Raw genomic sequence first — 25,241 nt, 5'->3', positions numbered from 1 at the left:
CTCCAGTGGCGTACCCCCTCTAGCACCAGGGTCAGCGCACTCTCAAGTGTAGTTTTTTTGCCATCATTGTAAGCTTGCCACACACACACTATACAATACATGTATTAAACATAAGAAGGAGTGTGAGTTTTTGTCACAACCCAGCTCATGGGAAGTGACAAAGAGCTCTTCTAAGACCAGGGCACAACTAATAATATAATAATAATCAATAGTTTTGCTCTTTATTTAGCCATCTTACATATAAAACCTTATTTGTTCATCAAAAATGGTGAATAACTCACCACAGGTTAATGAGAATGGTGTGCTTGAAAGGATGCAAATAACTCTGCAATGTTGGGTTGTATTGTGTACTCTGAGCACAGCCCTATCCAGAAATCTGGCAGTGGCTTCTAATTAAATTCAATTTTCACAGAACCGCTTGTTGCAATTTCGATGAGGCTCTCTTGTTCAGATGTCAGTAAGTGGACTGGAGGCAGGGCATGAAAGGAATAACGAATCTAGTTGTTTGTGTCGTCCGTTTCAGAAAAGTACCTGCGTAATTGAGCACCTGAGTGAGCTGGGTGCGTTGCTATATCACATTTGACATTGTCCGTAAGCTTGAGTTCATTTGCACACAAAAAAAACATACAATGATGGAAAGACCTGTGTGTTGTCCTTGTTAATGCAGGCAGAGAAGAGCTCCAACTTCTTAATCGTAGCTTCAATTTTGTCCCGCACATTGAATATAGTTGCGGAGAGTCCCTGTAATCCTAGATTCAGATCATTCAGGCGAGAAAAAACATCTCCCAGATAGGCCAGTCGTGTGAGAAACTCATCATCATGCAAGCGGTCAGACAAGTGAAAATTATGGTCAGAAAATAAAACTTTCAGCTTGTCTCTCAATTTAAAAAAAACGTGTCAATACTTTGCCCCTTGATAACCAGCGCACTTCTGTATGTTGTAAAAGCGTTACATGGTCGCGGCCCATATCATTGCATAATGCAGAAAATACACAAAAGTTCAGGGGCCTTGCTTTAACAAAGTTAACCATTTTCACTGTAGTGTCAAAAACGTCTTTCAAGCTGTCAGACATTCCCTTGGCAGCAAGAGCCTCTCGGTGGATGCTGCAGTGTACCCAAGTGGTGTCGTGCGTTACCACTCCACTATGTCTCCCTGTCATCCTTAATTGACACTCCCATAAACGCAACGGACATATACCAGGAGCTGTGCCAGGCCCGCCACGTCTGTTGACTCATCTAGCTGTAACGCATAGAATCTACTGACTTGTATGCAAAGCAGTAATTGTTTCAAAACATCTCCTGCCATGTCACTGATGCGTTGTGAAACAGTGTTGTTTGATGAAGCATTTGCCTGTATAGTTTTCTTGGCCTTTTCCCCCAGCATTGTCCCAGCCATATCCGCGGCAGCAGGAAGAATGAAGTCCTCCACAAAGGTATGGAGCTTGCCTGTCCTAGCCACTCGGTAGCTCACCATATAAGACGCTTCTAGCCCCTTCTTATTAATGGTATCTGTTGCTTTCATACACGTCTTACTACTCGAAAGTCATCTTAATTCTCGCTCAAACTCCCATGGCTTATTTTTCTAATTGGCATGTTTCGTTTCTAAATGTCTGCGCAAGAGTGAAGGTTTCCTGCGAGAGAGTAGCGGTTCATGTGATTGGATGTAAATTATTTGACTGGGCTACCTGTATTTGACATTGTGTTGTTATTTCGCTGAACACTACATGGTTTAATTTTATTTTTCGCAGTGAAACGAGGCTACTCAGGCGAGAAAAAAACATCACCCAAATGTATAGCCATTTAGATTGGAAAATCTAAATGGACTGGGAGTCACATGATCATTAGGCGTACCCCCGACGGCATTGCTCGTACCCCTGGGGGTATGCGTACACCAGTTTGGGAATAGCTGCAATAGAGGAAGTTGAATTCAATCAATACTACTAATACGTTTTGGGGGGTTGGGTCACTGATTGAGTACCACCAATTGAGATTCTTAGTTTGTGCTATAAAATGGCTTTGTTGGTAAAAAGAGGTTTTAGTATCAATCTTTATAGTACATAGCTAGGTTTCCATTCAACTGGCAACATATTTTAATGTGAATATTCTAAAATCTGCATAAAGAAAATATGCATATTTTCCCACCAGTGTGTGTTTCCGGAAAACATAGTTTTTTCGGATAAAAATCAGCGCGTGAGGATCTAAAGCTCAGTCTGATTCCATCACATTTTCAACTCTACCGATATTTTTGTCACAAAATAGCAGATGTGCCTACTCTGGTCTTGGCACGCACGCTCTAGCCAACAGCTCGCAGATACAGTGCGGGTAGGCTAGCCTACATGATGAGATTATTATGGTTAAGAGTCAAAATATTTGTATTTGTCAAACGGCAGTCAAGCATCGATCATCATGTCACCAAAACAAGACCCTCGATATTTATTGGAAAGGTACATCAAGATCACTGTGCACTTTCACCAGCCCCATCAGGCCTGTCGTGACATTTTTTTTCCCCGACGTGTACTTTACTAGCATAAAAAGGTTGGACGGCAACCTTTTTATGCAAAAAAAAAAAAAAATCATGCAAAAAGGTAATTGTATTGGAATGTACATTCATTGCACTTTGTTACATACAGTAGTACTACCCCTATTTGACCCTGTTCTAATAGGAATACACTTTGTTTTAAAATGCATCGGTCCTGTATCAGTTCCTGTGTCTTTCTGTGACTGCTAATTCACTCCTTTATTAAAGTATAGATATTATATGGGTCATTCCACAAAATGAGTGCCTTTTGCGTCCCTTTGATATTTTAAGTAGAAGTTGTGCACAAATATTGAATTGTAAAAGTCTGTTATATTAATTGAAGTTCCTTTTCAAATGGACCACATGGAAAATTCAATACATCTGATTTTTTATATGAATTAAGACTTATTTTTTTAATTGTGATTTATCAGGGGGTGCCAGCACCCTCAGCACCCCTACTTCCCGCAGCTATGCAAATGGCACCGAATTGGTGCAACAACCCATATATTCAAGTATATTCATTAATTTCTTACTATTGCAATGATTAATAGAGTGTTCTTTAGTCCTAATTGTGTTGGATATCACTCTCTTCCAGAGAAAATCATCCCAAGTCGTAGCATTGCTTTGTGACCTTGACACACAGCTCTATTGCAAATCCAACCAGCTGGGATATGAGCAGTCTGGTCATCACGACTGACACAAAATAGAAACTATTGATTTATTGATCGCATCTTGTATCTCTATCCTGGGGGCTAACTCTCCGGTTCCCAAAAGCAAATCTCTCATCTTATCTCAATAGAGATGCACATTCATTCAAATTCCAGTTTGGTTTCTTTTCTCTCTCTTTTTTTCCTCTCTCTAGGTTTCGGCAGGAAAGGGAGATCTTGATTAGGGCACTACTCAGGAATTGCAGAGTTCATGGCAATTTGGATTACTACCCCACCCTTAGCTGGCAGCAAATACTGGACGTGGTGAAAGATTCCATTTTGTAACTGCACCGCTAAAGCACTGTTCATGTTCAGTGCTAGTTACCTATTGACAAGATTTACTCCTCTCATATTCTACAGTCTGTCTTTCAGCCACTCTTGTGTGGGCAGTCTAATGATTGGCAGAGACTGAAAACAATCATTCAGAGGGACAAAAATAACAACAGCCATTTTGTTTAGGCCTAGATATACATATTATATGATATAGCATTCATATATTGACAAACTAACAAATGAACAGACTAGAAATCAGCATCCAAGGACGAAAAACGAAGGTGGAAGACTGGACATCTTAGCGAAGCAGTTCAAAGGTTGCTTCCTTCTTCCCTCACAGTTGAATCAACATCCTGTGGCCTGTGGCGGGTCAGAAGATTGAAATTCTTCTGACTTCCTGTGTATTAGGGCTGGATTAGTGGATGAGGTCACACTGCCATGTTTAGGGGTGACTAACCACTGGACAAAGGCGTTGTCAGATCAACATTCAACATTTGATTGAGTTGTCAGACATGAAGTCAACTTCATGTAAAACCTGAAATGCTATTGTTGATTGTTGTTTGAAAACTAGATCGAAATTAAACAAAAACTGTGCGCGTTAACGATGTTTTGCCAACTAACCAGCAATGACGATCTAAAAACGTTATGCCAACAAAACACATGGGAACACTGGGAAAACATAAATACCAGGTAGCGTACTTGACAAGATGTCTCCATGTCATGAAGTGGATAAAGTCCCTCTATTGATAGAAGGGTAAAAACAGATCACCAGTCAGATAAGTCAGGGTGTTATGGCAGATGGCCTCTTTGTTCTTTAACAAGGCCTCAGGTTATCACACAAGCAACTACCAACAGCTATATGTTTCAAATCAATGACTCAACATCAATATTTCGCTGGCAGACAATGCCTGGCAAAAGGGAAAACAAAGCACTAAACAGGACATGGCTTTGTGTCCATTTACACCTAGTAAAAACATTCACTACATTTCGATATCTCTCACTCTTTGAATTCTCTGACATGTTTTATCAGGACTTTATAGTAAAGACGTGGTTGAAAACCTCAACATCATACTTACTATTGTCAAAAGTCACAATAGCACTATATTTTACAGTAGTTTCCACTGGTATTTACCTGCTATTAACTAGGATGAAGGCCGGAATTCAATCCGATCACGCTTTGTCGACAATGCACATTTAAAGGTAATTTCCGATTTAGCCGACTTATGCAGCGTTTACTGTGAATGTGTCGCGAAAGCGGGAACATTGCCTTTAAAAGCTGCATTACTGACCAAGCACGATTGGATTTAATCCCAGCCTAGGTAAATGGTATTCTCTGGTACTTACTTATCAGAATTCAACAACTGAGGGCATAACAAAAGCTAACCTTCAATGCTATATTTCAGGGTATCAGGCAAATGGGGTGTCAAGTTCAAAAAGTCAGTCAGTGTATCTTAATAGAGTAAATCAAACTTGTAAAGACTAGAACTACACTCTTTTTCAACACTCAAGTTTGCCCCCTTCCCCACCCCAGCCCATTCAAAGACTTCTTCAGTTCCATGACTTTATGTTGCCCTCTTTTTTGTCTCTCCATAAAATATGTCCTTGCCAGCAGCAGAACAGACGGTCATTTAGAGGCCGACTGTGGTGGAAACCGGGTTGGCAGGGCCCCGTTTGCAGACAAAAGTAGTACTTCAGCACTCAAGTCTGTGTGGTGGTAGTCCAGCTCATTGGTGTGGGGAAGTAGCTACAGTCTTGTACAGAAGCGACTGGAGTGCATCTAATAACTTCTTTACACTATCGTGCCGACCCAATCCATACAATGTTAGATCGAATATCGTCTTTTCACACGGCCCTTTCCAGCACGGCTTTAGCAACTATGGCGGATGTGTAACCATGCCAGCTCAAGCTTGTCAAAGCAAATGATTGACCTAAAAACCCCACTTCAAGGACACAGGTTAAGCCTACTCCTGGATGAAAAGGATCAATGGAAAATCTCCATTATAAAAGTGCTTTTAAGTACAGGAATAAGCTTCATCTGGCTGAGAGAAACCAGCCTTAAATGTTTTAGTTAAAACAGAAAAATACATGAGACCTGACAATGCACTTTCAATTTCTTTTTGGTTAATACAGCCACGGGACAGCTGTACAAAATTATTTGCTCAATGTTTTTTACAGTTCATGCCTGTTTATAAAAAGTCACTGGCACAATGACACCACGCTGTTATGCTGAAAATATAACACATTTACGAACTATGAACCAGAGAGCTCTGCCTAAAATCAGGTCATGCGATAGACTAGCGTCCTATCCAGGGGTGTACTTGTACATCAAGCTGTCTCACGCTACAGAAACAGGAGATAGGCTCCTGTCCTATGAGCAGTTCGGGCTTGAACAAGGTTACTACTTAACTCGCTAAAGATCAAGGGTCACGGTGATACAACCAATGGTAATCCTACTCCACTTACAGTAAATCTGACATTTTCAGTTGAACGTTACTGTTCCTAGATCCTGTAGACTACACTTTGAGACCCTATCAACACTTGTTACAGTAGAAGTGTTGCACTAAAATTAGCATTATCAGCACACCAGGTCAATCCATAAATTCTGTAATATCTTCACTCAATTTAAAAAATAAATATTATGAAGCATGCTGGCACTACATGACACAAGAATAGTAATCAATAAAGTTGACTCTGTGATGTTTTATCAATTCAGTCATCTATAACTGAGTAAAGCCAATAGACCAGAGGGTGAAAGTTCAAGACTATCTCTCTGTCTTCCTTTTCATTCCGGCTGCTTTACAACATTGGACAAGGTTTCGGCAGTTAGTAAACTCTACACAAAGCTACATATTAACAAACGGCACATATTCCTCCAGCCGTATCCACATAGTTGTTGTGGCCAGTTTATACCATTCAAATGAGAAAAACTGGACAAATTCTGACCCTTGCTGTAAATGTAATGATCTATTAATGAAAAGGGGACTTATATATAAAATATATAGAAGAGACACATTCAACAACACAATAGTGCATTCCGACACAATATCTCATAGAGAGACTGAGTTAATGACTGATATTATCATGTGGCAAAGACCACATTCTCTTTGGGATGAGAGAAACCCCAACAAAGATGTCAACAAAAATCATCTACATGTCAACAAGAACAGCAGGACTATAAAACAATGTTACTATGATAATGGTTACATTACCATGTTCATTTCTCCTTTTTTTCTATTGCAGTCTAGCCCGGGGTTCATCATAATGAAAATATGAAAATGAATGTCAAAAATGTATTTAGAAAATAAGTAATTTTGTATCAAATGTACTAAACAATAGTAAACAATATCACACAATATAGCACAATGATATACTGTACAACTAATAGTGATGCTATATAACATATAGTAAGCCTTTATCCCTGTTTTGTAAAAATAAAAAATACTTTTTTTTAAATAACACACACAAGGCTAACTATTTAAAAACATATTGTTAAGCGCTATAATTTCCTAGAATTTGGCTCCTTGAAAGTGTATTTGCATGGGATGGCTGGACAAAACAACCACTCCCACCTTCCCTGTCCCCTCTCATGCTATTGTTGTCCTGACTACCCACCAAGAACTAGCATGCATGCCATTTAGATAGCATCGTGGATTGTGTGTTTGTAGACAGAGGACCTCCTTCGAAAACAGCTATTTAGTATTTTATTGTCAACACTAAATTCCTATCCTCCAAAAAAGACACAGCCTTATAATCCAGTCTGAAAGTCATCCTTACGCCAGATCATAGTGCTGCCATACTAAACGTGTCATATCCACCACTAACAGTCTTATAGGATTAAGACACCCAATTTGTTTTATTTTCTAAGAAGTAAAAGAACAACAATGAAATATGATGCTCTTCATCCAACTAACATTACCGTGATAAAGAACTGCCAAATTCAACACAGAGGATCCTGAATTCTCTCTCTAGACCTCGCCGTCTATCTGCTGACAGAGCATATAGCATAGCAACACCTATAAACAAAAGGCGACTGCAGTCTCCATCATTCACTTACCTTGAAGCTGTTTAAAGCGCCCTTCTAACATGTTGTAGTTGAAAGCAACCTGAGCGGGGTAACCAGAGTCCGGGTCAGTGTATTGTACATCTTGCCCACCCAACTCCCAGTCCACTTCCATAGTTCCAAACTAAAACTGGGACCCTCAGAAAAAAACGCAAGCACAGCAAGGCGAAAAACGGAGGGAAGTTAAGAGGGATTCAATGGGCTTTTTTAGCCTCCTACCGCCAACCTTGCTACACCACAAGCTCCAAAAAAGAATCCAGTAAAAGTAAGGAAAGGAGGGAATATTCTCAAGGACGAGACTCTTCCCAGAGCAGCCACTGAAGGAACAGGCGTGGAGAAGCAGGATCTGTGTCAGATAGGGGGCACAACATGCTTCTTCTTCTCTCTTGATTGTTCTGTCTTCCCTCTCAACCCATTCAAAAGCAGCCTCCACCCCACCCCCTCTCACGCCCCCCTCCCTCTGGTTGTGAGCTGCTCACCCATTCAGGAGTACAGGCTTTTTAAAGAGTGGTATTGCCCCCCATAAAATCACTGCACCTCATCCTCAACTGGCAGACAGTTAAGGAAGGAGAAGGAATAGGTGTCCAATAAAAAAGAGAATGAAAGGGTTTTTCTCAAACGCAGCACACCTTTCATAAGTCTGGGAGGAGGAGGGGATGGGTTTAAAGAGGGGAGGGGAACAGGAGTTTGTAATTTCGTCAGTGGCTAGCCACTGCCTGGGAGCTCAGTGATGATGTCACCGCCTCATTTCCATGATGGCCCCAGCAGTGGGGAGAAAAAGGAAGGAGGTTGGGCCGTACCAAGCCTGAAGAGAGGAGGGGCTAGAGGGAAGCTAACCAGGATACAACCCCCCCATTTCCCAGCATTGTTGTTCAGTTAGAGACAGAGGAAAAATCTGGCCATTCCAGAAATGTATAAATGCAGGTTTTAAATTATGTGAGCGACCAACGTCCTGTCAAAAAAGTGACCCAACAAACGTCCTGTTTCAGAGGTGAACTGAAAGCCTCCCCCTCTTTCTTCCTAATGGATGAATAGTCCGCATATTGGCTCATGAATGGTTGCTTCCCAAACAAAGGAGGAGCACACTCAACCAGTTTCCACTATGCAGAACATCACAAAGCAAAAAGGATTCTGATTACAAATCAAACATAAATGGTCAAGGTACCTCTGCGAACATTGCCAGGGCAAGGACAGACAGATCTCTCTCTAAGCAGAGACACCTTCTATAACAGTTAGTGTTTGATTCTTTGAGGCTATGAAAGTAGGAGCTTAGGATAGCAACAGATAAGAGTTGGTTAGGACTAAAGATGGTACTGTATCATTTGAAGATTAATCTATTTGTCAATCAAATAATAAAATGACTCATAAATCGTAAAGTCCAAAAGAGGTGGTCTTCACAGATAAATCCCTTAAACAATGTAAACTATGCTTGGGTCCAATTATTGCTCACACAATTTCTATTTGCCGCAAAACTGATAAACAACGTAACTGGGAATCAAAATGGCATGCCCATACAATTTTTTTTTCGCAATAAGGGCGGCCTTTTGCATCTCCCCAATGGTCCAAATGTGGAATCCGTACCTTTTCTGATATTATGGACAGTAATGGTTTTTGAACATTCTAAGATTTGAAAGACACATACACATTACCAGGCAACTCCTTTTTTCTATAGGTCTATTTACAACTTAAGTCACCTATGCTGGCCTATGGTATCCCTCGGGAAACCCAACTACCGAACCATCCAATATTGGGATTTATAAAGAAATTATCTGGGCTCCCAAAATAACTGATCTCTATAATATACACTGAGTATACAAAACATTAGGAACACCTGCTCTTTCAACGACATTAGACTGACCAGGTGAATCCAGGTTAAAGCCATGGTCCTTTATTGATGTCACTTGTTAAATCCACTTCAAATCACTGTAGATGAAGGGGAGGAGACAGGTTTAAGAAGGATTTTTAAGCCTTGAGACAACTGAGACATGGATTGTGCATGTGCACCATTCAGAGGGTAAATGGTCAAGACAAAAGATGTAAGTGCCTTTGAACGGGGTATGGTAGTAGATGCCAGGCACACCAGTTTGTGTCAAGAACTGCAAAGCTGCTGGGTTTGTCACGCTCAACTGTTGCCCGTGAGTATCAAGAATGGTTCACCACCCAAAGGACATCCAGCCAACTTGACACAATTGCGGGAAGCATTGGAGTCAACATGGGCCAGCATCCCTGTGGAACGCTTTCGACACCTTGTAGAGTCTATTTCCCGACGAATGGAGGCTGTTCCGAGGGCAAAAGAGGGGGAGGGTGCAACTCAATATTAGGAAGGTGTTCCTAATGTTCAGTATACTCAGTGTATAAACAACTTTTGGAAAGTTCATATTCTGAGCTAGTCATTAAAAAAGTGTGGTCCACAGATAAGTGAATCTGTACAACCCTTTAACTGGAACAGAATATGGAACTTGGCATCCCGTGATCCGAACCATCACTTTATACTATACATTTAAGTTTGTTCACAGACTGTATTTAACACCAAGGAAATATTTTACGTTGGATGGAGACATGTTGGATTGGTGGGGATGGGATGGGAGGTCGGGGGTGGAGGCTCACTTCTTTTTGTTTATTTTCCTTTACATACAACATTTGTTATTACCTTTTAACTCTGTAATATGATCATAATGATCAATACTTAGTATGTATGTATATTTTATGAAAAAAAATGTTTTTTTGAGTGGCAGCCCACAGGTTAATATTATGTGAACTGAATATGAAATTATATGAAACCTTATGTTGTACCTGCACCCCACCCCCCAAATAATAAAAAAAAGAATTAAAAAAGGTGGTGACACACAACAAAATCATTAGTAAAGTCCAGATAATCCTAGTAAATACAACCAAATGAAAACCATACCATACAAGACTAGGCTCTGCCAAAATGTTTTCCACAATGATTCCCCCTTGGATTTAGCCACTGACTCAACCATGTAGCCTTATATTCATAGCCGTCTCAGGAGTTCTCTGCCGCAGAGTATTTTTGCTACATAGCAGCACCATCAACAATATCCCATTTGTCCTCCTCCTGTTCATGAGAAAGCCTTGTGGCGAAGGAGGAGGCCACAGATATGCTGCCTTATACCTACTCCTCATGATGTTATGAATTCATGCTCATCTCAGTACCACGAGTCTTGCAAATCGAATCATTACGACAATGGACACAGGGAATGAGAAAAGGCCAGAAAGGACACCGTCTGTCTGCCTGTCTGTTTGTCTGTCTGTCTTTCTGCTGTCTGCCTGTCTGTCTGTCTGTCTGTCTGCCCAACCTTAGACGTAGATCCTTAGATGTAGATCCCAGTAGTTCATGTGCTTGGGGAGTTTGATTGAGGAACACTAGAATTCCCATAACATAAATTAGATTATTATGTGTTAAATAATATTACATTTGTTGTGTCACAATAAAGCATACGGGAGTGGTAAAAAAATTATTGTATATTTGAACAAATATACAATGGGTAAAAACACATGATGAATATGCATTCCTAGTTGTACAGAGCCCCAAAAAATGTGTGAACTGTAAATGGAACAAACGAGACATTAAAGACTTCCTTGGTTTGGTCACAAGGTATCCACAAGGCCATAGCCTGCCTAAGGGCTATTCTTCCACAGCCTCCCTATTCTTCTATAACCTTTTGATACAAGCCTTTTCATCTAGACTTGTAACGCACGGTTTTAAGTCAGATTCTTAGTCAAGAAAAATACACACGTCCTTCCACATGACTCACCTCATAGGAATGTCTATGAAACAGAGAAAGGAAATAGGGTGGTGACATAGGGTTGTGGGTTTCTGGGTGGGTTTGTGTGATGGTCAACCTCTGTGATAATCAGACAAATTGAAAATACCAAAAACTTGAGTGAAATCTCTTTAAAATGTCAAATTGAGTTGTTCATCAAAATGACACAGTCATCCATTCCTTTTCCTTGTGGCAAAGTTAATGTAGATATGCTTTTATTTTAGTTGGATGTGAAACAATAGGGCCTTCACTGAGCTCATGAAGTAGCCTCTTCTCAAGTTTCACATGATGCTACAAAGAATGAAGTCAGAACAATTCATGGAGAATGGCCAGATTTGCAGTGAGTGGAAAATGTATGCACCAAAAGAAACCTTGCTATGCTGACTTACCTTGAAATAGCAGATCTGTATGCAGGTCTCCTATCTTAATTTGATCACTCTGTTGTCACAGAGAAGCAGGGTCAAATTAAGATTGCTTGTGTGTGTGTGTGTGTGTGTGTGTGTGTGTGTGTGTGTGTGTGTGTGTGTGTGTGTGTGTGTGTGTGTGTGTGTGTGTGTGTGTGTGTGTGAAAAGTAGCTGCTGCTTTCGCAACAGCTAATGGGAATCTTAACAAAATACCAAATACCAAATAATTTACCCACAATCCACTGCTTTACACTTCCCCATGTGTTCACATCAGTTATTATACGTGTCTAATCAATAATTAAAATAAAGACCCTCACTTAAGGTGTGTAGATTCCAATCTGGCTTCAAAGTAATACTTTACATTAAGTTGCTCTTATACCTGTGTAGTAACCCTGCAATTACTACAGTCACAACATTGTTGTTACAAAATAATTGTGTAATATTTTAATACCTTAGTGATTGCAAAGAAATTAAGTTGAGCAGTATTACAAAACAAACAGCTAAACTCCATTACTATGTATTTCAAATGCAATTATTGAAGTCCATTGTAACAACACGTTAATCCAACGTTGATATTGGTGTAATTACAGTGTTACTGCACAAGTATAAGAGCAACTCAATGTAAAGTGTTACTGGCTCCACTTATCAAACAGGATGGAAAACTTGCCCAGCAAGCAGCGTGTATAACCGGCAATATCCCCTTCAGCGATGGCCTCTGACAAAATGATGGAGACCATCCATTTTTGGAAGTTAGTAAGACGAGAAAAGCTTGTCAAACAGAGCGTGAAAAGGGTGGGACTTAAGTCGGGGAAAGCTCAATTTTATGCAAATGTCCGGCAATGTGGTGGCGTGGTTGATCAATCGAAGCTCACTATAGCTTATAGCCCCTACTGGATTGGCTGTTGATACCTAGCACTACCTAGCATGCTGTCGGCTTGCTAGCACCCAAATGGTAAGCCACTCTGGGAGAAGCTAGCGTTGCTAGGCGAAGCAATGCTTGCTTGTGGACATTGGTCATAAGAGGTGAGTTTGAAAGCTTACCAACAAAAGAACTTAAGTAAAAATACTTTAACGTACTACTTATGTCGTTTTTTCGGGTATCTGTACTCTACTTTACTATTTATATTTTTGACAACTTTTATTTTTACTTCAATACATTCCTAAAGAAAACAAGAAACTGGTGCCATCTGCTTTGCTTAATATAAGGAATTTGAAATTAAATATACTTTTACTTTTGATACTTAATATTTTAACAATTACATTTACTTTTGATACTTAAGTATATTTAGAACCAAATAATTTTAGACTTACTACTCAAGTAGTATTTTACTGGATGACTTTCCCTTTTACATGAGTAACTTTCTATATTTTAAGGTCAATTTAGTACTTTTTCCACTACTGTTGAACGCCCTGAAATTGGAAGGTAGGAAGATCGATCCCCAGCCGAGTCATATCAAAGACTACATAAAAAAAAAAAAAAGATCCCTCTCTGCTTGGCACTTAGCATTATAGCTTTAAGGATTGGGGGTAAGGCCTTGCAACAGACTAGCGTCCTGTCCATGGGGTATACTTTTAAATCAAGCTGTCTCACACTACTGGACCAAGAGATATAGGCTCCTGCCCTATGTACTCTTCTGGCTTACTTAGGGTTTAATAGCAGGGAACCGGGCTAGTGAGATTTCCTGAGATTTCCCACCCAAACCCATTCTTGTTTCCTGGGACAAACAATGTTGAGAAACCGTTAAATTATAGTAAATATTTATGCCTTCTCAAGTCCCCAATAGAAAACATTCCTTAGGCTACTTGCATGGCTTCTATATATTGAATTGCCTACTACGACATCTCGACGTCGTCACGCCCTGGCCTTAGTTATCTTTGTTTTCTTTATTATTTTAGTTAGGTCAGGGTGTGACATGGGGGATGTATGTGTTTTGTATTGTCTAGGGGTTTTGTATGTTTATGGGGCAGTGTCTAGTCTAGGTGTATGTATGTCTATGGTTGCCTAGATTGGTTCTCAATTATAGACAGCTGTCTATCATAGTCTCTGATTGGGAACCATATTTAGGCAGCCATATTCATTAGGTAGTTTGTGGGTGATTGTCTATGTCTATGTTGCATGTATGTACATTGTTTATATAGCTTCACGTTCGTCGGTTTGTTGTTTTGTTTAGTTTGTAAAGTGTTCTTCGTCTTCGTTAATTAAATATGTATTCATTTCACGCTGCGCCTTGGTCCTCTCTTCCACCATACGACGATCGTGACAGAATCACCCACCAACAAAGGACCAAGCAGCATGGTAAAAGGCAGCAGCAGCGGTCGCAGGACTCATGGACTTGGGAGGAAATTCTGGATGGCGGAGGACCCTGGGCACAATCTGGAGAATATCGCCACCCTCGTGAAGAGCTGGAGGCAGCTAAAGCCGAGAGGCGGTGGTATGAGGAGGCAGCACGGAAGCGCGGCTGGAAGCCAGAGAGGCAGCCCCAAAAATTTCTTGGGGGACGGCTCTCGGGGAGTGTGGCAAAGTCAGGTAGGAAACCTGCGCCAACTCCCCATGCTTACCGTGGAGAGCGAGAGTACGGGCAGACACCGTGTTATGCGGAAGAGCGCACGGTGTCTCCTGTACGTGTGCATAGCCCGGTGCGGTAATTCCCAGCTCCTCGTATCGGCCGGGCTAGAGTGGGCATCGAGCCAGGTGCCATGAAGCCGGCTCAACGCATCTGGTCTCCAGTGCGTCTCCTCGGGCCGGTGTACATGGCACCAGCCTTACGCATGGTGTCCCCCGTTCGCCAGCACAGCCCAGTGCGGGTTATTCCACCTCCCCGCACTGGCCTGGCTACGGGGAGTATTCAACCAGGTAAGGTTGGGCAGGCTCGGTGCTCAAGAGCTCCAGTACGCCTTCACGGTCCGGTCTATCCGGTGCCATCTCCTCGCCCCAACCCAGTACCACCAGTGCCAACACCACGCACCAGGCTTCCAGTGCGTCTCCAGAGCCCTGTTCCTGCTCCACGCACTCGCCCAGTGGTGCGTGTCTCCAGCCCGATACCACCAGTTCCGGCACCACGCACCAAGCCTCCTGTGCGTCTCCAGAGCCCTGTACGCCCTGTTGCTGCTCCCCGCACTAGCCTTGAGGTGCGTGTCCTTAGCCCGGTACCACCAGTTCCGGCACCACGCACCAGGCCTACTGTGCGCCTCAGCAGGCCAGAGTCTGCCGTCTGCCCAGCGCCGTCTGAGCTGTCCGTCTGCCCAGCGCCGTCTGAGCTGTCCGTCTGCCCAGCGCCGCCTGCGCCACCCGTCTGCCCAGCGCCGTCTGAGCCGCCCGTCTGTCCGGAGCCGTCAGAGCCGCCCGTCTGTCCTGAGCCGTCAAAGCCGCCCGTCTGTCCTGAGCCGCTAGAGCCATCCGTCAGTCAGGAGCCGCCCGCCAGTCAGGAGCCGCCAGAGCCGCCCGCCAGTCAGACGTTGTCACGCCCTGGCCTTAGTTATCTTTGTTTTCTTTATTATTTTAGTTAGGTCAGGGTGTGACATGGGGGATGTATGTGTTTTGTATTGTCTAGGGGTTTTGTATGTTTATGGGGCAGTGTCTAGTCTAGGTGTATGTATGTCTATGGTTGCCTAGATTGGTTCTCAATTAGAGACAGCTGTCTATCGTTGTCTCTGATTGGGAACCATATTTAGGCAGCCATATCCATTAGGTAGTTCGTGGGTGATTGTCTATGTCTATGTTGCATGTATGTACATTGTTTATATAGCTTCACGTTCGTCGGTTTGTTGTTTTGTTAAGTTTGTAAAGTGTTCTTCGTCTTAGTTAATTAAATATGTATTCATTTCACGCTGCGCCTTGGTCCTCTCTTCCACCATACGACAATCGTGATAGACGTAGCTACGGTAGACAATGTCCAATCTCAATCTCCCTCTCACATTCAAATCTCCACTAATGTGTGGCACTGGCAGAGGCTCAAATATAAACTGTTGCTAATCACAAAACGGCTGATACACTGTGACCACAAAAGCGCTCGAGGAAATAAACATTTGCACAAAAAAAAAGCACAATGTTGCATTAACAAAAGAGGGCGTACGATTGGCTACTGGTCAGATTCGCAGACAATTGATCAACTGCGCTATCCATTGTGCTGAATCTCCGCTAGCCTGTGACAGTCACCACAATAAGTGGGTTATCATGAAGTATAAACAGCCACAGCCTTCTCAAATTCCCCCGATAGCAGGTACAACGGGAGATAAACGGGAGATAAACGGGAGATAAAAGGGTCAACAAGCTGCCTGACATCTTTCAGTCAAAGGTAGGCTTAAACTAATGTAATTTTCACTAGACCTCATAATATTTTACCAGTCGGACAGCGCTTCATAGGCCTAGCCTACCTTTAAACTAAGCTACAATGATTCTCTACACTATACTAGCTTATTTTGTCACATAAACTGAAATCAGCCGAACTATTAGAGCTTTAGCAACAGGAAATGGCGGAGCGATTTCTGCATATTGCAACTTTAACAGAGTATGTTGGCTTCTCGTGTGGGCGTGTGTGTGTGTGTGGGCAGGGGTGGTTACAGAGTTACCAAGCCACTGGGAATGTAATGATGTCCCTTCCTGTTTGAGTCATACGGGGCGAGATGATTCTCAGATGCAACACCGTTACTGTAAACATCAAGCGGGCCCTCTTCAATCAAACGTCTTGAATTCATATGCCGTTGACTTCATTCTCATTTTACAAAGTTTTATTGCAGAACAAAGTTTAATAGCAGAATGACCCGTTTTTGATTCAACCCAGGGCGCCTGGTTACTAGTTTGGATTTGAAGGGCCTCTAGTAGGTACGTGTTCATGCAGCCATTGAAGACACTCTTGACTGCAGCAAGTGGAGTTGGGGGAGAGGCGTATGCTCCGCTGGGCAGGAATGCAGGAAAACACAGTCATGTGAGAAGCAGGATGCTCATCGGAATGCCAAGGGCTTTTTTCCCCCCGAGTTCTCAAAACAGCTTGCGGTCTCCGGCCAGCAAGAAGAGAAACCAAGGAACACTTTCTCATTTCTATTTTTGATCATTTTTTCTCTCTTGTCAAAACATTTTGCTCAATTGCAGGGTTGGCTGCTGGTTCTGCGCAGGCATTTACCTAATGAAACTCTCTCTGTTCCAGTAAGCCTAGGTGACTTTGCCATGGGGATTTTGTACCTAATCTCTCATTTAAAACAGCTCAATGATAGAAAGTCACAACCATTCTACTATTACCAAATGTCATGTCAATCCACCAACAATAATTGCACCAAATTATAATTTCTTATTTTCTCAGTTGAATTTCTCAACACACATTGATCTATATACAAATTAATGATGTAGTTGCCGGGCAGTTTCAAAGAGGCTTCTTCCCTATCTTCCTGTATCTGTCCGCCAACATCTACCTTGAGCGTTTGCTTTGCCTGCCTGGAGTGCCAGGTGGGTGGGGTTTGCACTTTTGCCATCGTTTTTATTGGTTTCATTGCATCAGGCAAGCACAGCTCCACTATTTTGAATAGTATTTCAACCGAAGTCCAAGTGTACATCATCATACGACCATTGCTATTCTATGAGATTAAGTGAATGCAATGCCAACAACAGGGGTTATCATTCTTGGCACTAACTCCTCTCCGCCTCACTCACCTGCCAGGGCCTTGATGCGCGAGCGCTCGAACAGGCGAGCTGAGCTGTTCTCGTTGTCCCACTCATCATCCCAGCGGTTGTTGACCGTGTCGCTGCTGCTGTACTGCTGCGTGATCTCCATGTGCTCATAATCCGCGGCTACTGTCGTCATCCTGACCTTTCACCTTTGACCTTTTCACCGATTATACTTCCTCATAAGTGGCTTCTGATGAAGCCCTGCAATCACAGACAGAGAGAGACATGTTCACATACATGCTACATTCAGACAGCAGGGCTGTATTAGGTGTAGGGTGAAGTTGCCCCTAGATGCTGATCTTGGGTCAGTTTAGCATTTTCCCCTTTATAATGGTTTGTGGTTGGGGGAGGGAAAGCTGATTCTAGTTCTGTACCTGGGGTAAACTTCACTGAGAGGTGGAATTACATATCGTAGATGGCGTTCCAAGTCGTCTTTATGCAGTCATGCTGTGCATCACAGAAGATTGCTGTATCATATTAATGTGGTTGTGAGATCTGATCATCTGTGCAGCATGACTGCAGAAAAGATGACCTGGAATGCAACCATTGTATAAGGGCAGAACTATGGGGATATTTTCAGTAAGATTTCAGCCTGATTTATCACGCTATACTCTCGATTGGCTGCCTAAACATGGTTCATAGGTAGACAAACAGAGCAATAGTACACAATGGCTATCTCTTGGTTTAATCACATTTTCCAAATATGTCAAGGATTTAAACCCAATTATAGATATGTGAAAAGTGAGAAACTGAATGACAATGGCATTTTGTCATAATAGAAATTACATTATAGGGAAATGGAGACAACAGTGTTTCCCCACTCAAAGTGAATTAGCCAACAATGTTTTGCTGCTGCCTAAGGACAAACTAATCAAGACACACAGTGCCATCTTCTGGTAAAACCCGAGACTCACTTCTACCAGATCGTTTTCTATCAAATATACCACAATCATTCAGGGTAGCCCTTTCCTGCAGTCAATGACCAAAAGCGCCCCCTTTGACCTCATGGGTGGAATGTTATTCATATTTTTTTGTTATATTTCAAATCAAATCAAATCAAATTGTATTTGCCACATACACATGGTTAGCAGATGTTAATGCGAGTGTAGCGAAATGCTTGTGCTTCTAGTTCCGACAATGCAGTAATAACCAACGAGTATTCTAACCTAACAATTCCACAACTACTTTATACTTTACTTTACTTTACTTTAACTACCTTATACACACAAGTGTAAAGCGATAAAGAATATGTACATAAAGATATATGAATGAGTGATGGTACAGAACGGCATAGGCAAGATGCAGTAGATGGTATAGAGTACAGTATATACATATGAGATGAGTAATGTAGGGTATATAAACATAAAGTGGCATAGTTCAAAATAGCTAGTGATACATGTATTACATAAAGATGGCAAGAAAAATATTTCAAAGTTGATGGCAGCATTAGATTCAAAATATGATATTCCCATTTTTAAATATAGCAACCCTGAAAGTCCAGAGTGCTTTATTTGAAATAAATGTATTGATATCGAATGGTATCATGTTAGCCATCATTAATAGTGATAAGAAGCGAAACTGCTGTTTGACAAAGCAAGTTATTGGTACACTACCGTTCGAAAGTTTGAGGTCACTTGGAATTTTCCTTGTTTTTGAAAGAAAAGCACATTTTCTGTCCATTAAAATAACATCAAATTGATCAGAAATACAGTGTAGACATTGTTAATGTTGTAAATGGCTATTGTAGCTGGAAACGGCAGATTTTTTATGGAATATCTACATGGGCGTAGAGGCCCATTATCAGCAACCATCACTCCTGTGTTCCATTGGCACGTTGTGTTAGCAAATCCAAGTTTATCATTTTAAAAGGCTAATTGATCATTAGAAAACCCCTTTGTTAAAAGTTAATTTGTGTAATTTCTTTCCTTCTTAATGCGTTTGAGCCAATCAGTTGGTTTGTGACAAGGTAGGGGAGGTATACAGAAGGTAGCCCTATTTGGTAAAAAAAGACCAAGTCCATATTATGGCAAGAACAGCTCAAATAAGCAAAGAGAAACGTCAGTCCATCGTTACTTTAAGACATGAAGGTCAGTCAATCCGGAAAATGTCAAGAACTTTTCACTCTTCAAGTGCACTCTTCAAGTGCAGTTGCAAAAACCATCAAGCACTATGATGAAACTGGCACTCATGAGGACCGCCACAGGAAAGGAAGAGCCAGAGTTCCTCTGCTGCTGAGGATAAGTTCATTTGAGTTAACTGCACCTCAGATTGCAGCCCAAATAAATGCTTCACAGAGTTCAAGTAACAGACACATCTCAACATCAACTGTTCAGAGGAGACTGTGTGAATTAGGCCTTCATGGTCAAATTGCTACAAAGAAACCACTCCTAAAGGACACCAATAAGAAGAAGAGACTTGCTTGGGCGAAGAAACATGAGCAATGGACATTCGACTGGTGGAAATCTGTCCTTTGGTCTGATGAGTCCAAATGTAACATTTTTGGTTCCAACCGACATGTCTTTGTGAGATGCAGAGAAGGTGAACGGATGATCTCTGCATGTGTGGTTCCCACCGTGAAGAATGGAGGAGGAGGTGTGATGGAGTGGGGGTTCTTTGCTGGTGACACTGACAGTGTTTTATTTAGAATTCAAGGAACACTTAACCAGCACGGCTATCACAGCATTCGGCAGCAATATGACATCCCATCTGGTTTGCGCTTAGTGGGACTTTCATTTGTTTTTCAACAGGACAATGACCCAAAACACACCCCCAGGCTGTGCAAGGGCTATTTGACCAAGGAGAGTGAAAGAGTGCTGCATCAGATGACCTGACCTCAACCTAATTGAGATGGATTGGGATGAGTTGGACTGTAGAGTGAAGGAAAGCAGCCAACAAGTGCTCAGCATACGTGGGGACTCCTTCAAGACAGTTGGCAAAGCATTCCTCATGAAGCTGGTTGAGAGAATGCCAAGAGTGTGCAAAGCTGTCATCAAGGCAAAGGGTGGCTACTTTGAAGAATCTCAAATATAAAATATATTTTGATTTGTTTAACACTTTTTTGGTTACTACATGATTCCATATGTGTAATTTCATAGTTTTGATGTCTTCACTATTATGCTACAATGTAGAAAATAGTAAAAATAAAGAAAAACCCTTGAATGAGTAGGTGTATCCAAACTTTTGACTGGTACTGTATATAATACATAAACTAATAATACTCCCAACCCGATGCTTACGAAAATAGGCCTCATATACCCTACAATAAAGAATAATTAAGAATAAAAGAAAGAAAGAGAGACGGAGGGCGTCATTATTATCCTAATCATCGTCGGCGTTGTCATTATCACAGCTCCTACAGTTGATGGAAGCAGCAGTGTACTACATACAGTACGTACTTTATTTCCCTAACCAGAGGCCTCCACAGTGACTACGGCTGCCTTTTACCCACTTTGCCACTTAGCAGACAATTCTAAGTGCATATGATCATCAGCAGAAACTGCAACCAAAAGGCTCTCCACTTCCTGTAAACATTAGTAGTTGTCTATAGATTGCCTCAGCCTTTTCCTCTTTGTCTTATACGTTGTGTATCCCCCTCTATCCCTCCCCTGTCTAGGCATGAGTCCCAAATGGCACCCTTTTTCCTTTTCCGTAGTGCCCTGCTCAAAGTAGTGCACTATAAAGGGAATAGAGTGTCATTTGTGACGAACCAAGGGCGCAGGTTGATATGTATTGTCATGAGTCTTGTCCTGGAGGCAGAACTGAGTGATTTCGGCTAGATAGGCCAGCCGTAAAGTCAAAATTAGCTATATTGTAAAAATTACAGAAAACTAAAATTCGCCTCTTGGTCTTCATTTAAGGTTAGGGTTAGGCATTTGCAGTGTGGTTAAGGTTAGGGTTAGGTTTAAAATCAGATGTTATGAGTTTGTGGATGTACCAGCTAGTGATGGCACTGCAGAGCTGCCTCCATAACAAGATTCATGATGAAAAATGCTAATCTGCTCCTAGGACTGCCAAGCCATTACCGCCAAAGAGTATTCAACTCAACCAATTTCATTAGCTGGTTAACAACACAGCTAATGTCTATATTTGACTAGTTATCTGGACATACAAATTCTCAAGTTCTCTGTCTGTGTTTTGTAAAAAATAATTCAAATAATTTTAAAGATGTAGTCCGGGATCTTAAGAATTTACAAATGCGTAGCATATGTACGAATTGGAATTCGTAACATATCATGCACATTTTATTAAATGCAGGACATAACATATCATACGACATAGATGAGGTAGAACACAATTGTGCAAAATCTTCAGGGACCCGTTTTGGCACACGATCACAACATTCAAAACTGCTGGCTGAAATTATGCAAAAGCATTACTTTACGGCAATCATTGATAATACTTCTGCTCAACTGCACTGTACTGATCTTTTATGTCTTCTTAATAAAAAATGTCCATCCATATTATATATATTTTTTACTTTTACCCCTTTTTCTCCCAAATTGGTAGTTACAGTCTTGTCACTGCAACTACCGTACGGACTCGAGAGAAGCAAAGGTGGAGAGCCATGCGTCCTCTGAAACACGACCCAGCCAAGCCGCACTGCTTCTTGACACACTGCTCGCTTAACCCAGAAGCCAGCCACACCAATGTGTCAGAGGAAACACTGTACAACTGGCGACTGAAAGTCAGCTTGCAGGCACCCGGCCCGCCACAAGGAGTCACTAGAGCGCGACGGGACAAGGACATCCTGGCCGGCCAAACCCTCCCCTAACCCGGACGACGCTGGGCCAATTGTGCACCGGCTCATGGGTCTCCTGGCCATAGCCGGCTGTGACACAGCCTGGGATCGAACCCGGGTCTGTAGTGCGCCACTCGGGAGGCCCCATCCATATTAAAAATACAAAATAAATGTCCTGTTTTGATGGAATGATTCAAGGGGAGATCAATTTGAATCATCATAAGAAGTCCTAGGATTCAGAAAAAAGTTCATTAGCAATTATGCATTAGTGGTCTTAACATTTACTGGATGTAAGAGGATATATCAGCCCTCGAGGAAATGGCCTTCGTGTTAATGTCCTGAAAGGAAAGAAGAGCTAATAAGGGTCCTCTGGGGCTAGAACAACTCTAATGGAACAGGTAACATGAGCCCTCCAAACACTCCCTAACCCCGTGGAAAAATCGCATGAAGATATAAAAACAGACTTCAGTCAAACCGAAAGTATGGCAAAAAGCAAATGCAGAAGTGATGCATTGTTCATATTGAGATACAGGTATACTTTTTGCTGGGTGAGTTTAGATCAGACTGTTAGGGGTCAGGTAGTAGATTCAGGTTCATCTATTCTTTCCTTGTAAGAAATCCCTTAAGAATTAGAATTATGTTGTTAAAATGTTGTTATTTCTAGTGTGTTCTTATGCCAAATACTGACTGGGTTTCTTAAATTCCTTCGTGTGTGTACTGATTTTTCCTGCAAGTCGACATGTACTCCCTGCCTGCAATATAGCGTAAATTTCACTATAGACCTTTCCATCTACTAATTTCAGAGAGGAATAACATGAAACTACCCACTCTGCAAAAACTGGTTGAACCAATGTGGTTTCCATGTCGTTTTAAAAAGAATCAATGTGATGCCATTGAATCAACATGGAAAACTGATTGGATTTGCAAAAAGTCATCAACGTAAGGGAATTTCGTATTTTTTTCAGCCAACTTTAAATCCAACGACATGGTGACATGTTTTGTTGATTTCACGTTGAATTCACATGAGTTTACAACTCAACCAAATGTAAATCAAAAAGAGATGTTGAACTGACGTCTGTGCAGTGGGTAGCCATCCTTTCTCTCTGAGAAACACTACAAAGCCTTACCATACCACCACTAGGTGTCCTCCTCTTCCAAAGGCTCTCACAACTGCTAGAATTATCAAGTCAGACTCAGTACCCCCTTCCCTCTCCTTCTCTCCACTCCCCTATGACACATTGCTTATATGCAGCTGTTGGGTCATTCCATTTCTGCTATGGTCCATCTCAACAGAATCCCTAGATCGCCTACAAAAGCCCTAAATGACATTGGACCCTCCAACCTGTCAGATCTACGAAACTTCCTTTTTCCTCCCACACACCACGCCTTTGGAACTCCCTTCCCGACAATCTCAGGGCTGCTCAAACCTATGGGATATTTAAAGCAGGCCTTTAGACTCATCTCTATTGGCTGGCATTTCTATTCGATATATTATAATTTTTCACCCCACAGCCCTTTTATTCGGAGTAGGGTGAAGTTGTCCCTAGACGCTGATCATTTGTCAGGCGGGTTAGGATTGGGTAAAGGAAACTAATCCTAGCCTGTACCTAGGGGCAACTTCACCCCACAGCCCTTTCATCCCACTAAATCTAGGGTTTGTTCAGGATAGGTAAGTAATATCATCTCTACACATCACATTTCTATGAGAAACAGTTTGAAAATTTTACCTCCTTGAAAACACCCCAGGTTAAGAATTATGGCAAAGCAGTCCAGTTCAGCGGTTAAGAACGTTGGTCCAGAAACCGAAAGGTCGCTAGTTTGAATCCCCAAGCTGACTAAGTGAAATATCTGTCAATGTGCCATTTAGTAAGTTGCTCTGGATAAGTTGCTCTGGATAAGAGTATCTGCTAAATGACTAAACTATAAATGTAATGATATTTCACTCGCAGACACAATTTCACCCACTAGGGAACTGAGATCCACATTGATCTGAGATGGTGCAATCATAGAATATCAACCAGCATTTTTTCTCTTCAAAGGCAACATTTTAACCATTTATTTTTTACAGATAGTAAGGCTTACGTTCATTCATTTTCGTCATGTTTACGTCACAGAATGAGAGCAGGCTACAAGAGATACATTCCAGTTACAAGACACCTCCATTGATGGAATACATGCTATTTACATACATTCCAAAAACTGCGGATATGGGGTATATTCAGAATCTGAATGTCCCACCTGCCTCCTCCCCTAAGAAAAAGTATAATGATATTCACACCCTATTCAGATGGCATGACAATCCAGTAAACGTAAATGGGGGATTCTCCAATGATATGTTTCATATGGTATGTATTAATTTGTGGATGTCCATCATCCATTTCGTATGGTATGTAATGAATAACAATTCGTATGTTAAGTTATGAATGGCAATTTGTCCAATATGTTACGAATTAGCTAAAGTTATGATATGTTTACGAATTCCAATTTGTTGTGGATAGGTGGCTAACATTAGCTAGGCTAGGGGTTAAGGTTAGAGTTAATCCTTAAGAGTCTAAGCTGGGGGTGGGGGGATTCTACTATGATAACATATGGAATTGTTTTAAGATGGTCATACCAAGGATCATTTAACTATTTAATTTAGAATTTTAGGTATTTTTGATGAAACATTGAATTTGGCCTTACTGCTATTAGCCCATAGATATGCATTGAATGGCAGATTCAGACATGGAAAAACTGATATTAGAGTGTAGCCCAAACTGTTCAGACGCTACAGAGGTTTTCATGAGAAAACCGATTTTCGGGATGTCTCATGGTCTGACAACCACCGCTGTAGCTTGGCCACCTTCCACCGCAGATGCAGAAAGCCACCATTGGATTGAGGCGCAGCCCATGCAAAAAAATGGATATCTCTACCTTAAAACAGAAGGATTTTGATGGGGATTTTTTTCATCATGCTAATTAGATTTCCCACGGGGGCACGGACATCGACTGTAGGGGGTTAAAGGGTTTTAAGGTTAGTGTTAGTGTAAGTTAACAAGCTAAGTCGTTGCAAAGTAGCTAAAAAGTAGTAAGTAGTTGCAAAGTTGCTAATTAGCTG

The 25,241-nt window shown here is 41.6% G+C and overlaps 1 protein-coding gene across 1 annotated transcript in view; it reads right to left on the bottom strand.

The window, feature by feature from the left end:
* Positions 1-17,554, bottom strand: part of LOC120064909 (spectrin beta chain, non-erythrocytic 1-like) — a 71,442-nt gene extending 53,888 nt beyond the window's left edge. The window contains exon 1 of the mRNA XM_039015500.1: positions 17,392-17,554. Within this exon, the coding sequence (XP_038871428.1) occupies positions 17,392-17,542 (151 nt within the window). The 5' untranslated portion in view covers positions 17,543-17,554. The remainder of the gene's footprint in view (positions 1-17,391) is intronic.
* Positions 17,555-25,241: the final 7,687 nt, after the last annotated feature.

The sequence above is a fragment of the Salvelinus namaycush genome, chromosome 2 (assembly GCF_016432855.1).
Source record: "Salvelinus namaycush isolate Seneca chromosome 2, SaNama_1.0, whole genome shotgun sequence".
NCBI classification, from domain to species: Eukaryota; Metazoa; Chordata; class Actinopteri; order Salmoniformes; family Salmonidae; genus Salvelinus; species Salvelinus namaycush.
Note: the sequence above shows the minus strand (reverse complement) of the source record. Positions and strands in the feature narration are given on the sequence as shown.